The following is a 14,934-nucleotide window of genomic DNA, read 5'->3' on the forward strand; positions in this document are numbered from 1 at the left end:
GGCTTGAGGACAGGGACAGAGACAGGGGACAGACCCGTCCATGGAGCAGTCAGGACATGCATGACATTGATCCGTGAAGTTCCCTGCACTATGTGGGCTCGGTGCTTAGTGCCCCAAAACAATTCCAGTAGGAATACCAGGTACCAATGACCACAGATCACCAGAACAAGTATCATACTGAAAATGTCTGAAATACTGCAAGAATTATCAAAATGGGACACAGATGTGAAGTGAGCAACTGCTGTTGGAAAAATGTCACCGACAGACTTGCTTGAGGCCTGGTTGCCACAGATGTTCAGTTTGTGGAAAATGCAGTATCTGAAAAGCACAATGAAGTGAAGGTCAGTCAAACGAGGGATGCCTGTGGTCGCTCAGGGTACAGCGTGGGTCAGCAGTCGGGCCAGGACTCACAGGCGAGCGTGGGTGGTAATGTCCCCAAGAAGCCCAGCCCACCGCCCCTGGAATGAGGGGTGTATAGCCTGAGGAGGGGAGCGGCGACTGCCGAGAGGTGTTGGAGCAGACAGGGTGGTGGGAAGATTTGGGGCTGGGCCTGGCCCGAGGAGCTGCCTGGCTCCAGCCCCAGGTCTGGTGATTTCTGGGGGCTAAGAGAGATTGGGCAATGAGAAATGAGGGGTATCTCTCCTCCTCCTGCTTGCTAGGGAGGCTGGTGCCCTGGGGAGCTGGGCCACCAGCTCTCTGTGCGTCTGGGACAAGCCCTTGCCCCTCGGGGTCCTCTGAGTCTCCATAGGGGCTCATGGTAGCACCAGCCTTGGGACATGTATGAGGAGTCCACAGGGGCAGGTAGCAGAGTGACCGGTGTGTGGTTAATGCTCTGATCGTTGGCTCTCGGGTTGCATAATTACGCAGAATGGTTTTCTTCCTCACCAAGCGGGGACACGCCCAGGCTCTGGAGCCTTTGCTGTCCTACCTGCCTGGGAGGCTTGAGTCCCTGGCTGCAACCCTACCCCGACCTGCTGCTTCCAGGGTGGCCAAGCCTGTGACACCGGGGCCTTTCGCCGGGGGGTCTGCACCTGCATACCTCTCGCCCACCTGCCAGGCACTTTCAGGACCAAATTGCAAGTTACCCACTGATGGGACGTTAGAAGGTAGAAATATACAGATGTTTTTAAAACTCTCCCTCTAGGCCAGGCCCCAAGAACACCAAGATGAAGGTGACAGGCTGTGGGGGGGATGGGACATCTGTAAGGACAACAGTGCCAAGTATCAGGCCCTGTACTGATGGTAATAATAACGCTTACCATTTATTGAGTGCCAGCAGCATACCACGCATGCCGCCTAGTACTTTATGCATATGAACTCTTTTAATTGTTGCAGGAGCCCCGTTGAGCATAGGTGGGGGTGGGGTACCGCAGTTATCCTCATGGGGCAGCAGGCCTATGAGCAAGGTATAGTTAGGATTCTCATTTTATGGATGGTGAAACCGAGACAACACAGGGAACCTAAGTAACTTCCCCAGATCTGTCTGACTCCAGAGCCTGTATTTTTAGGCTTAGGATTCTCCGATAAAAGTCTTAGGGGGCGGGGAGGGGGGCAATTTCTTGAGGATGGAGCAATCAAAGAAGGCTTCCTGGAGGAGGGGAGAATTATGCTGAGCCTTCCATATGAGTGCAGATTAGTCAGGCAGGAGGAAGGGAAGGGAGGACAGGGTGGGGTGCACCAGGGTCCAGAAGCAGGGAAGCTGTCTGCCGTCAGTGTGGTGACTCATCTGATTGTGGACCCTCTGGTGGAAAGGAGTAACGGGTCACAGGGAGCCCCAAGGGGTTCACTAGGAAAGTCTTGGTGCCCCAGAGGAGGTCTGGCTAGTGCTCCTGTGAAGGGGAATAGAAATCTGTGTGACCCTCTCCCCATGGCCAGCGGTGAAGAACCAGGTCACAGGCAGCTTCATCCTCAACCCCAAGGGCAAGGAAGCAATGAGCCGGACCTTTACTGCAATGGGCCTGGAGTGGGAGTACGTGGTGGAGGACGCCAAGGAGAGCCTCAAGAGCAGTGGGCCCCTGCCTGAAGCCATTGCTGTCCTGGTGAGCCCCCACCCTGCATGGTAGCCCCTGTCCACTCCCTTGGTGCCCCAGCCCAGCCTCCCCTAGCTCACTGTCTTCACTATTGAGCCAGCACCGACCTGTTGAAGTCCTCCTGTTGCAGTGTCTTCAGCAGCCTGGGCAAGGTCAAGGCCAAGGTACTCTCTGTGCTTAAAGGCAGGAAGGATGGCAAATGATGAAGGAGAAAGAAGTGGTTGTCTTCCTGTCAGAGGGAGTCTCCTTAATGCAGTGTCAGAAATAGGGCCTAGGAATGAGCAGGAGGCCCCTGGGTTGGTTCCCCATGTTGTCCTGGCATCATCTGGTATCTGCTGGCATTATGGCCTTGCCAACAAGTGACCGGGGGGGGGTGCCGTCTCATGCTGCCAGCTTCCTGTAAAGGGGATGAGGTCACTGTCCTTGCTGGGGCCACCTCTGCCCACACCACCTCTTCCTAGACCATAGACCGGGACTTATAGAGCAGGGACTGTTAATGCAGGACATCAGACCAGGAGGGGCTTTGTCTGCAGGCCCTAGGCACTGGCTGGTGGCAGGGATACTGGGGACAGGTTTTGTTCCTGGTGTTGCCCTCACTAGTCAGAAGATCCAAGAGGGAAGGGTCTGAAGCCTGTTGGGGTCGGCATATTAATTCAATCTATGTGTATTTCTCTTCACCCTAATTTGCTGACTCCCCATACACCTATGGCCAGTGCTTTTCAGCGAGGGTACCAAGACCATTCAGTGGACAAAGAATAATCTCTTCAACTAAAACGGTGCTGGGACAGCTGGATTATTCACATGTAAAAGAATGAAGTTGAATCCCTACCTCACACCATATACACAAAGGAGCTCCAAATAGATCAAATACCCAAGTACAAGAGCTAAAAACCTAGAACCCTTAGAGAAAACAGAGGGCTCAATCCCATGACCTTGGATCATAGTTGTGATACCCAAAGCATGAGCAACAGAAGGAAAATAGGTTAATTGGTCTTCGTGGAAACTGAGAACTTTTGTGTATCAGAAGACACGAGGACAGCCGTGAGAAGACAAGCTGAACAGTATGGGAGAAACCATTGGCCATCCTATGTCCGATAAGAGTCTACCTTATAGACCATCTTCTGGAATCAGGTAGTGCATGGCTGCCCTAGTGAGGAGGACCAGTTGACAGACATGGTTCCTGCCCTCATTAGAACTGATGTCTGTGGGAGGCAGGTGTGTAGCCCGAGTCTGCCGCACAGCTGCTGGTGTGAATGGCCTCCCAGGCCAGGTTGGGTGCTGAGCCCACATCCTTCCCTTTGACTCCTCCTCTCTGGCCCCCCTACTCTGTGCTGGTCTTGCTTCTCTGCTCTCCAGTCCTGTGCCACCTCTTCTGTCTGTCCTCAGGTGCTCCCCCCAGCCGAGGGGGGCCCCCGCAGCAGCCTGGCCTACAAATACGTCATCCATGAGGACCTGCTGCCTCTTATCGGGAGCAACAACGTGCTTCTGGAGGAGACGGACACCTACGAGTGGGCGCTCAAGAGCTGGGCCCCGTGCACCAAGTCCTGTGGAGGAGGTACCAGCCCGTCCGGCCGTCTGGTGGCCTCGTCAGGGCAGCCCAGGGCTTTTCAGGGGAGGGGCAGGAGTGTCTGGGGGCCAGTATTGTCTCCACTTGATCTGTCCCTAGCTTGTGCCTCACTGTCTCCTCAAAGATGTCTCAGGTGTGACATCCTGTCTGGGCAGGGCCGTGGGGATGGGGCTGGGATGCTGGAGCAGTGGTGAGGCTGGGCCTGCACCCTTTGAGGGCTCCCCAGCTTGGCAGAGAGGCAGCCCTCCAGCCAGGTCCTCTCCTCCCTCACCCAGGGACATGGGAGATGGGAGGATCAGGACTTCTTCAGAAAGCGACTGGGGCAGGAGGGGTGCAAAGGCACAGAGGGAGGGAGGCTTCGCCCTCCAGGCTCTCCACAGTTTGGCATCCCCTAGGCCCAGCAGAGCAGTGGGGGCCTGGCAGGACCAAGCCCAAGTCAGTCTGCCCTCCCCACAGGGATCCAGTTTACCAAATATGGCTGCCGGCGCCGCCGTGACCACCACATGGTCCAGCGGCACCTGTGCGACCACAGGAAGAGGCCCAAGCCCATCCGCCGGCGCTGCAACCAGCACCCATGTGCCCAGCCCGCGTGAGTGTCCCCGAGGAGCGACTGCATTTCCAGGGGTGTTGCTGACCCTCCCTTGGCCAGGAGGGGGAGCTGCCGGGCCCACTTCCTCTGGTCCCAGAGTGTGGAGGCATACCGCCCTTTGTCTCCAGCTCCCCGGGCAGAGCAGACCACTGGGCAGACTCTGCCCGAGGCCCACGCTGCCCTCCTTGCCCACCTGTCCCCTGTGGGGCTTCTGGGTTAATTTCCACTCCCGGAAGAAGGATGGTGCTCCCTTTGTTCTGCCCCTTCCAGCATTCTTTAACAGATGGGGAAACCAAGGCCCACTTTGGGGACATCGCTTTCCCTCAACGATCTGAGGGGTCTGTGAGGTGAGGTGGATTTCAGTGCTTGTAGGCTCTGGGCCATAGGCCGTAGCCGCAGCCGTGGTCTAGCCCCCACTGGGTTCCCTGGCCTGAGGAGACGGGTTCATTTGAGCACAAGGTCGTATTCTTGGGGCTCTTTGGAGGGGGCTTTGTGGAGAGGAAGAGCTATGACTTGTCAGGGATTCAATGTCTGGCCTTGAGCCTGTCACAGAGGTGGCCCCAGCACCTCCTCGGCCCCCAGGCAGAGAGCTGAGGCCTTTCTCCAGCCTCCTCAGGAATCCTTGGGGGTCCGAGCAGTCTAACTTGGCCTTGCTGACTCACAGCAGCTCTGCTCCCTCAGGCTGAGGGAGCCTCAGGGCCGGGGGAGGGGGAGCTGGTGACTGGCACGGAGCCCACAGTGGCCTCCCTGTGCCAGGCTTGGGCCGGGCTACTCTGCTCCCCAGCCCTCTGCACGTCCCTTTCACGCCATATGCAGACCGTTTTCCCGCCAACGTCCATGGCCACAGAGCACGTGGTGCTCACTCCACTGTGGTCATGGGCGGGTCACCCCACCTGGCTTCTCATCTGTAAACTGCCAAGTGAAGTTTGGGGCCTTTTTGTTTTTTGTCTTTTAAAGGAAGGGGTTGGCCGAAAGAGCCCTTATTCACTAAAAGATGTCTCAAGAAACACGGGAGTAGGGGTTGGGGGCTGCCTCCCACCCCGCTAACCCTCCCAACCCCCGTTTGGTCTTTGTCTAACTCAGCCAGCAGCGTCGTCTACTTCTCGTGTTCTTGGGGGCTGCTCTGGGCTGGAAGACATTGGAGACCACCAGCTTAGCCGATCAGCACCAAAACTCCGCAGGTGCTGATGGTGATAATATAATAGTATCTGCATATATTATGTGCCTTCTGTGTGCACACACTCTGCCAAGTGCTCTAAGTTTACAAGTCCTTTTAATTGTCCCAGGAGGCTCAGGGGAGAGGCTTCAGTTCTACAAGCTGCCACTCTGTTTTGTGTCCCGCCATAGCTCAGCACCTAGGACAGTACCTGCCCACGGGAGACACTCTGCTAGTTACCAGGTGTTGAAGGAATCCTGATGTGAAGATGAGGCAGCTGAGTTCAGAGGCGTTAATAGCTTGCCTGCAAACATGCAGGGTGCCAGATTTCAGGATGAATTATACCCATTTTTCAGATGAGGAAACAGAGGAGAGAGTAAGTGACCTCCATGAGGGCACACAGCCTGGCAGCTGCAGACCCAGGCAGGTGGCTGTCTTGGCTCCCAAGCATTCTGAAACTAAAAACCCACTCTCCAGCTCCTGCCTGCAGTGATTCAAGGGGTGGGAGTGACCCTGCAGGGAAGTGTCCCCCTAGTCCCTCCTCTCCTCCACCTTTTGCCTTGTCTGTCTCCAGGTGGGTGACGGAAGAGTGGGGTGCCTGCAGCCGGAGCTGTGGGAAGCTGGGGGTGCAGACCCGAGGGGTGCAGTGCCTGTTGCCCCTCTCCAACGGTACCCACAAGGCCATGCCGGCCAAGGCCTGCCCTGGGGACCGGCCCGAGGCCCGGCGGCCCTGCTTCCGTGTGCCCTGTCCAGCCCAGTGGCGCATGGGAGCCTGGTCCCAGGTGAGTTGTTCCCAGAGGGCAGGAGGGGCTGGACCAGCGGGCACCTTCTCTGGGGAGTCCTAGAAAAGGTGGCTCTGGGTGAGGCATTGCTAAAAGGTATGATGCTCCCTGCAGGCAGAGAGTCTCTGACTGCATTTCTTTCCCCCATCTGATCTGATCCCATCTGATCTTTCTCAAAACTAAGTCCAACAGCTCCCACGTCTGCTGGGCCAGGTTTCTAGGCTAGGCCTTTCTATTCATTCACTCTCCACTTTGACCTAGATCTGGGTCAGAATTAGGAGGCATGGGCTAATATCCTTGTGACACAGGTGGGCAAACGGAAGCACTTTCTTGCACTCAAGAAGTATTTACTGAGTGCCAACTACATGCCAGGCATACTGTACTAGGAATGTCTGGAATCCATCGTTGACTAGATGTGATTCTTGGCCTCGTGTAGCATCTAGTCCGGTAAGAGAGAAGGAAGAGATAAGTAAACCAATAACAAAAGCATTAACAGGTTGCAGCTGGAGCTATGCGGAAGCGAATGGGGGTGATGTATCTGGGAGGGCTTCCTTGTGGAGGTGACATTTGAGCTGAGACATGATGGATAAGCCCCAGAAGGACCCTGTGGCAGGAACAACTTTGCTATGTTCCAGAAACCAAAAAGACAGTGGGACTGGAGCTGAATGGAAGGGACGGGGCCTACAGGATGATGGAGAGGCAGGCAGGGGTCAGTGCTATGGGGTCTTTGTGAGGAGTTAGAATGGATCCTAAGAGCAGTGAGAAACTCTTGAGGGGTTTTCATATGGGCGTTCCAAGCTCTGGTTCCAGGTGTAAAAGATCACCTAGCAGCTCTGAAGAATGTTTGCTGTTGGAAGGCCAGGGTAGGAAAGGAGAGACCATAAGGAGTATTCAGTCCAAGTTCTCCTGGCTAAGCCCTCGAAGTGGCCACGGGGAAATTTTCTGCCTTTAGTTTTCTCTTAAAAGTTCATCTGATGCAAACCTTGAACGTGTTATGCTAAGGGAAACCAGCCGGACATGAAGTGACAAATGCTGTGCGATTCCACTTACCCACGTTCATAGAGAAGCTGAATAGGAGGGTGGGTGCCCGGGGATAGGGGAGGGGGCGGGGGAGTTTGTGTTTAGAGGGGACAGGGTCTCAGTTTAGGAGGAAGGAGAAAGTTCTGGGCGTGGTGATAGAGATGGTCATACCACAATGAGAATGCCCTTGTCGCCACTGAACTGGACACTTACAAAGGGTTAAAATAGTAAATGTTATGGTATCTATGTCTTGCCATCATTTTTAAGACCTCATTTGGTCACAAGGATAAGCACAACAGTACTTATTGTAATAGCGGAATTTCAGGCGATACTCTAACTGCCCATCTGCAGGGGATTGGACCCTCAATCAGGGTCTGATCTACAGTAAAATAGCCCAGACAGAGAAAAATAAATAAGCTTGAACTGTACTTAAGCAAGATAGGTAAACCTCAGAACAGGCGTGAGAGGAAAGTGCAGGAGTACGGAGAACGATCACTTCCAATGGAACGGAGTGCATCTAAAGTTTAAGAAGGCGCCACACAGTATTTGAAAACGTGCCCAAATGCTGATTTATGAAAGCTGGTGTTGGTATTTGAACAGGCTCTCGTGACAGACTTTCCAATACTTTAACGTACGCTGGAAACATTACATAATAAAGGGTATTTTTAAATAATCCCAAATCCCTACACGACTTATGCAGACTTTAGTTTCTTCTCCCTAACATATAGCTTTATTTGTTTTTGTTTTTTTTTTTTTTTTAAAGATTTTATTTATTTATTTGACAGACAGAGATCACAGGTAGACAGAGAGGCAGGCAGAGAGAGGGGGGGAAGCAGGCTCCCTGCTGAGCAGAGAGCCCGACGTGGGGCTCGATCCCAGGACCCCGAGATCATGACCCGAGTCGAAGGCAGAGGGTTTAACCCACTGAGCCACCCAGGCGCCCCAATAGCTTTATTTGTTTTAATATAAAACAGACAGCTGGTCTAACAGAAGACGCTTTCGAGAAAACTGACAGCAGGGGAATGGCGGGTTGGGGAGGGGTCAGGGAGAGTGGAAGTTCATTGCCCTGGTAAGATTGACCCCTCAAGGGCTACTGTCATTCTGCAACCTGGGGGGTGGGAATGAGATATGTCATCCCACAGTCTGTGTGGCCCTCCGTGCCCGTGTTTCCCTCAGGCCCCAACAGGAGAAGTACGCGTCTGTAAGGTCTTCCCCATCCCACTAGGAGAGGCGGGGAGCAGTGCTGACCAAGCCATGTGACCCGGTCACGCCAGGTGGCCTTGCTCTTTGGGAGCTGCTGCCACCAGTCTCCATCTCTCAGAGGAGATGAGGCCCGGGAACTGAGGTGCACAGTGGCCCTTGGAGACTGTGCTCCTGTGCCTTGCCTTCTCCGGGAAGAAGACACTTCCGAGCCCGCCTCTGCCGGCTGAGTTTCAGTACACGGAGTCACAGAGTCTTTGAATGTCAGAGCTAGAGGGGTCCGGGGTGCCCGTGTCACCCAGCTCACTCAGCCAAGCAAGTGTCGCAATCCGGGTCCCTCCATCCTGTTACTAAGATACCATCGAGCGAGTGGACCTGCCCCAGGTGCCTCAGGCTGGTGGATTGCAACAAGGGGGTTGGCCAGAATGATACCCAAAGTATTTCAGGCCCCGGGAACACAGACTAGACATGGTGGGACCAGGCAGAAGGGCTGGAATGGGATCCCCGAGGTCCCCTGCTGAGCTGCTTAGGTGACACAAAGGGTCCGGGAGCTCCGAGCGGAAGAGTACTGACGTGAGCGTTCTGTCCTGGGGAGGCTCTTCACTGCTGTCCTCCCATGTCCCTCGGGTCACATAAAAACTCAGTGCCTTTGCACCTTTCTATCCTGGGCATTGGCTGGACTCTGGAGCTCACCACCCCCTCCCTCTTGTCTCTCCACCTGTCCCCCTGCCCCGGCTGCTGGGGCCTGGCCCACCTTCCCGGCCCAGTGCTCTGCCACCTGTGGAGAAGGCATCCAGCAGCGACAAGTGGTGTGTCGGACCAACGCCAACAGTCTCGGGCAGTGTGAGGGGGACAAGCCGGACACCGTTCAGGTCTGCAGCCTGCCAGCCTGTGCAGGTGAGCTGGATAGGGTGGGGGCAGGCCCTGCTCCCCTGGCCGAGGCCTGAAACCCAGTCCGGCTGGCATCCTGGCCCCCTCGAAATCCCAAACCCTAGAGCTGCTTCTCCCTGCTCCCAGGAAATCTCCAGAACTCTACAGTGAATACTGACATTCAGGAACCTGTGACCCCAGAAGAAGAGTGGGTGCCACAGTCTGGGCCCCTACATCCCATTAACAAGATATCATCAAGTAAGTGTTTCTTGGGACTTCACTTCCTCCCCAGACCTTCCTGTGGTTGTAATGTCACGAGCACGGGCTGTGGGTGGGGGTGGACAGCCCCAGCTTCCAGTCCACGTGACCTTAGCCTCCTGGAGCCTCTGATTCCTCAGCTGTGAGCTGCGGGTCTTGCCCATGCTGGTCCACAGACCCTTACCTGCACTGCCAAAATGTTGAGAGCTGCAAGTGTTTCCCTAAATTTGGTGCAAACTCACCAGGCCAGAATCTGGCCAGATGCAAGAGATCACTATTCTTTTGCTATAGAAACATTGCTGTAGTTACAAGGGGATGTCCCACTCCCCACTCGGGATTGTTCTGTAACATGAAGAATACTTCTCAAACTTCAGAAGTTCTGAATTATGAATCCAACTGGTTTCAAGATTTTGGATAAGCAATTATAGATCTGGACTGTCTTCATAGGGCTATTGAGAGAATTAAATGAGACAGTCATGCACTCCTGCCTAGCTGTCAGCTAACATCAAAAATAGTAATAATAGTGCTTTCTCTCTGCCTCATGATCAGGAGCTCATTAGTCCACCCTCCCATTTTTCCATCCATCCACCCATCCACCCACCTCTCCATCCTTCCGTCCATCCATCCACCCACCTATCCATCCATCCATCATCCATCCACCCACACATCTGCCCATCTACCCATCCATCCATCATCCATCCATCATCCATCCACCCATCGATCCATCCACCAATCCATCAATTAATATTGACTGGACACCTGCCAAGAACCAGGGCCTGTGTTCTAAGCTTCCTTCCTAGAATTTTTTCCTTCACTTTTAGTTCCTCACCTTCTCAAGGACCAGAGTCTGATAAGACAAGTAGCAGAAAAATAGACCTTAATTTCTAGTGGAGGACCAGCTGACGGTGTGACCCTATGCAAATCCCTAAACCTCTTTGAACTCAATGGTCTCATTTGTAAAAAAAAAAAAAAAAAAAAGAAAGAAAGAAAGAAAGAAAGAAAGAAAGAAAGAAAGAAAGAAAAGAAAAGAAAAGTGGGGACTCACTAGATGTGCTCAGAGTATCTTCTAGCTCCCTCCTTACTGCTGTTCTGCACCCCCTTCCAGGCTGCTCAAGTGCCCCCCCCCCCTACAGATTGGGCTCCGGATTCTGGTCCTGGAATTCTGGCGCCATCTAGAGGCCACTGGCTTTCCATTTTTCCCCCAATCTATCGTGTTCCCCCAAACCAGCCCCCAGCCTCTTCCCCATCCCACCCCTGCAGCCTCCCCTCCATGCCCTGGGGCAAAAACTAGTAGAAAGCGGAGCTCCTGCCTTCACATGGTCTGGAGAGACCTACCTGGAATTATCACAGAAACACAAAAACATTTTTAGATGCTATTTGAACTGAAGCAAGTGAAACTAGTGTAGAGGGCAGCCCTGTGTGCCAGGAACTTCATAAAGGGTATTTGTCTTCATAAAGTTATTATTCACCAGCAGATGTATAGCGTTATTCCATTTTATAGGAGAAAAAACAGGGTTGGAGAGTTTAAATGCCTTGCCCAAGGGCTCGTGCTTTTTAAGCAGCAGAGCCTCAGTTGGATCCCAGATCTGCTTTATTCTGGATTTATTGGTGGAGGTCTTCAGATGCCTGTTGATGGGTACCAGGACGTTTCATCTGCTTGTCCCACATGTGGGTTTGCCGGGCATCTGCCTGGGCCTGGCCCGAGGGGATCAATTCCTTTGGGTTGATGGAGAGGGGCCGAGGGTTCCCACTTCTTCAAGAGCAGAGTTCCCAAGCTTTGCTGCAGGTCACAACCCCCCCAGTGCCCAGGCCACACTGACCGTCCAGTCTCCCTGGGCATGGCTCTTTGTCAAGCCCCCACCCCCACTGCGGGGGGTTCCACTTCTCAGCCAAGTCTGATGACTGGTGATGTAGGGCTTGTGATGCTCAGGTTTCTCGTTGCCTTGGAATCACCTCAAAGGTTTTGTTAAAATCCGGAGCTGGGCTCCACCCCCCGAATTTCTGATTCGGTCCAGCTGGATGGGGCCTGAGAATCAGCATTTCCAGCAAGCTTCCAGGTGATGTTGATGGTTCGTGTGTGGGGACCCTCCTTGGAGAACTGCTGCTCTAGGGAGTTTTAATTCCTCTTCCATAGAATAAAGGCTCTTACTCTGGCCAGTGTCTCCCTCAGGCAGCACTGTGGCACGCTCCGGCAAAGAGCTTTAGAGCGGGTCCAGCGAGGGCAGGAGCTGGAGGGCCTGCTGTTGCTGGGCGGAGTGGGGTGGGGGGAGGCCTCCTCCCGGCATCGGTCCTTGTGCTGTGTGTGCAGCAGAGCCGTGCACGGGGGACCGGTCCATCTTCTGCCGGATGGAAGTTCTCGATCGCTACTGCTCCATCCCTGGCTACCACCGGCTCTGCTGTGAGTCCTGTACCAAGAGGGCCGTGGGCCCCGACACCAGCCTGGACCCAAGCCTGACCTCAGCACCACCCTTCTCCACCCCCGGGAGTCCTCTGCCAGGACCCGAGGCCCCTCCAGATGCTGTGGAGCCCACCGTGGGGCCGACAGGAGCAGATGACCATCAGCATGGCCGGCCCACACAGCTCCCGAGGCCTCTGGGCACCAGCTCCCCAGTGACCCAGCACCACTCTCCTCCCCAGAATCTGAGTCCTCGGGCATCCTGGGGCACTTCCCCCAGCGCCCCCCGGGGACTGCCCTGAGGCTGGACCAGGGCACCTGTGCCCGTCTCCAAGGATAAAGGACAGCTCAGGGAAGCCCCGAAGCCCCCAGGCACCAGCCTCCCCACTACATCCCTGGTCACATGAACCTCCTCTTGCCTCTCCCACCAGTCAAGTTTACAGTGTGTGCTGCCTCAGAGAGGACCGGGCTCGGAGGACACACAGCGGGACAGGGCAAACACAGACTGCCTTATAAATTATTTGCCTTCTTGTTGTTCTAGTTTAGGGCTATGGCACTTCACCCCATGATGTGGGTGTGCGAGGACGAAAAAGATCAGGGAAAGCCCCTAACCGGAGACCCGGGGGCGACACAGCCGAATTTCTCAGGGGCTCCTGTCCGTCTCCTGGCGGGACTGAGGGTCGTCTGGCCCCTCTTCCTCACGGCCACACCTTGGGCCCCATGCTGGATCCCTCCAGCTGCCTGCCTTTGCCAGCACATGTGGGGACCACCATGGAGGCTCATTCTGTCCGGGTGCCCTGCCCAGAGAGGCCAAGTGGGGCAGGGAAGGTGAGGAGGAGCGTTCTCAGGGCAGTCCATGGGGAAAGGGGCGCGGGTGCGTGTGGTCACGAGGCTCTGGCTCCAGGGCTGGGGGGGGTGGTCGGTGGGGAGGCAAGTTCATCTCAGGCCCAGCTCTTCTTAGCAAGAGCTCCACACAGCTCCTCCCGCCAAGGCCAAGAGCAGAGTCCAGCTCATCTCTGCCGGCTGGAAGGCAGAGTTGGCCACGTCTGCCCTTGCCGAGGGCATTTCCTGTTCCTTCTGGTGCTTCCCAACTTCACTCAGCCCAGCCCAGCCCAGAGAAGGGGGCTCTGGACTCTCTGGAATGTGTGTCCCCCTCATCCAGGGCCAGCTGGTGCTAGCCTGCCCGCTGAAGCCAGAGTGTCAACCTTGGCCATCATGCTGGGGCATGAAGGGAGGCAGACGTGGAAGGTCACTTTGTGGGACACAGAAACAGGAGTTCTCAGGTCGTGCCCCATCAAGCCTTGGTCTCCGCCAAAGACCGCTCCTCCTGGAGTCAGGGGTCTTCTCCCGCATGGCTCGAGCTGGGCCAGAGGTTAGTGGTGCTAGGGCAAGGGGGTGTGGTCATGTCCCCAGGCTGAGGACCAGAGTCCCCCTCCAACAGGCCCAGTGGCCCCCGGCAGGATGTAAGCCTTGCTCCATGTTGGAGTGGGGAGTGGAGATGTGACCCACAGTGCTGTGGGACCTCAGCCACCCTCCGTGTTACCTCCAAAGACAGGTGACTTCTCTAGACCTCTCAGGAAACCTCCTGGGTTCCCAGGAATTCTCCCAAGGGTTCTTACTCCCAGTCATGCAAGGGTCTCCCGGACTCCGCAACGGGTGCTAGAGGCACTTGCCAGGCTTCCTTCCCAGGGACAGGGGTGGGGGGCTGTTCTGAGCAGGCTGGAGGACTAGGAGCAGTGGGTCCCTGTTTGCAACCTCTGGAGAATAGCGGCCCTGGAGGGGGCCCCCTTGTGCCCTCTCCATCCACTGCTGCCCCTCCCTGGGATGCTGGGACGCATGCTGAGTCATTCCTGTGAGCCCCAAACTGCCCGCTTTAGGACACACATTCTTGTGCCTCTGAGATCCAGATATCTACATTTTTATGTATTTATTAACACTGTCCTTGGTGTTTTGTTTTGGACCCCAAAGTGTCGTGTTGTGTTTTTCTTGTTCTCTCTGTTCTAGAGGAAAAGGTCTGTGAAGCAACTTTTTTACGTGCTCTGCTGGGCAAGATAAGTAGGGGGAGGGAATGGACTGGGGGTCAGTCAGGGCCGTAGACCCTCAGCCCCCTGCCTTGGCCTCACTCGTTCTGGGGTTCCTCTGAGCACTAGCTCAGTGTGGAGACGCAAGAACAGCGCCACGGGCTGGGGATTCTTCCATTCAGTAGTTCTGTGGCCTTGGGTAGGTCACCATCCAGAATCTGATCCAAAGGATAGACATGCCTGGGAGGTGGTTTCGGGGTGTGCTTAGGGAAGAATGTTCTAATTAGCGGAGCTGTTCAGACATGCAAAAGGTGTCTTCTGTAGACGGTGCAGGGGGGTGCTGAGGACTCTCCCCAGAAAAGTCCAGGCAGAAAGAGAGTGCCAGACAGGAGGGAGAAGGAACGTGACCCGCCTGGGTGAGCAGGGAGAGCTGATGGAGCTCGTAGAGCTTAAAGCCGTCCCTCCGTGCCTCATACCTTGCTGGGTCACACATCGCTAATCCACCACCACACTTTGTATTTTTTAAGAGCGAGAGAGGTGTGGGGAGGGGCAGAGGGAGAGAGAGAATCTTAAGCCGGCTCCACAGCCAGTGTGGAACCCAAAGCGGGGCTCGATCTTATGACCCTGAGATCATGACCTGAGCTGAAATTAAGAGTTGGACGCTTAACCGACGGAGCCACCCAGGCGCCGTGCCCCCCGTCCGCCCGACCATGGTCTTTTAATGAATATACCCCAGGCCCTTCCCTGCCAGTTGTGGAGCTCGGAATTGGGCACAGAGACCCCCTCCAGGCCTCACCTGCCTGTGTGCAGACAGTCTAGCCTGCAAGTCCGAACTCCCTTTATATCCATCTGCAGACAGCCTCCCCCTGAGAACCACCTGTTCTAAACATACTGCTGGAGCCTAGGGGTGCACACACAGTGAGCTGTCACTCCTTAGGGGGGCCTAGGGAGAGGCCGGCTCAGGCCCTACAGTTGCTCTCATGACTGCTCAGACAGGGATTTTGTGGGCCGAGGCACCCAGAGTGTCGTTTGAAAGAGCAGGATCC

The 14,934-nt window shown here is 55.2% G+C and overlaps 1 protein-coding gene across 1 annotated transcript in view; it reads left to right on the forward strand.

Annotated features, from left to right (window-relative positions):
- Positions 1-14,536, forward strand: part of LOC111145385 (ADAM metallopeptidase with thrombospondin type 1 motif 14) — a 72,832-nt gene extending 58,296 nt beyond the window's left edge. The window contains exons 16-22 of the mRNA XM_022500254.1: positions 1,876-2,039; positions 3,417-3,585; positions 4,054-4,186; positions 5,917-6,124; positions 9,112-9,241; positions 9,362-9,472; positions 11,781-14,536. Coding sequence (XP_022355962.1) covers positions 1,876-2,039; positions 3,417-3,585; positions 4,054-4,186; positions 5,917-6,124; positions 9,112-9,241; positions 9,362-9,472; positions 11,781-12,169 — 1,304 coding nt within the window. The 3' untranslated portion in view covers positions 12,170-14,536. The remainder of the gene's footprint in view (positions 1-1,875; positions 2,040-3,416; positions 3,586-4,053; positions 4,187-5,916; positions 6,125-9,111; positions 9,242-9,361; positions 9,473-11,780) is intronic.
- Positions 14,537-14,934: the final 398 nt, after the last annotated feature.

Source organism: Enhydra lutris, unplaced genomic scaffold (genome assembly GCF_002288905.1).
Source record: "Enhydra lutris kenyoni isolate GAN:26980312 unplaced genomic scaffold, ASM228890v2 scaffoldscaffold12, whole genome shotgun sequence".
Taxonomy (NCBI): Eukaryota; Metazoa; Chordata; class Mammalia; order Carnivora; family Mustelidae; genus Enhydra; species Enhydra lutris.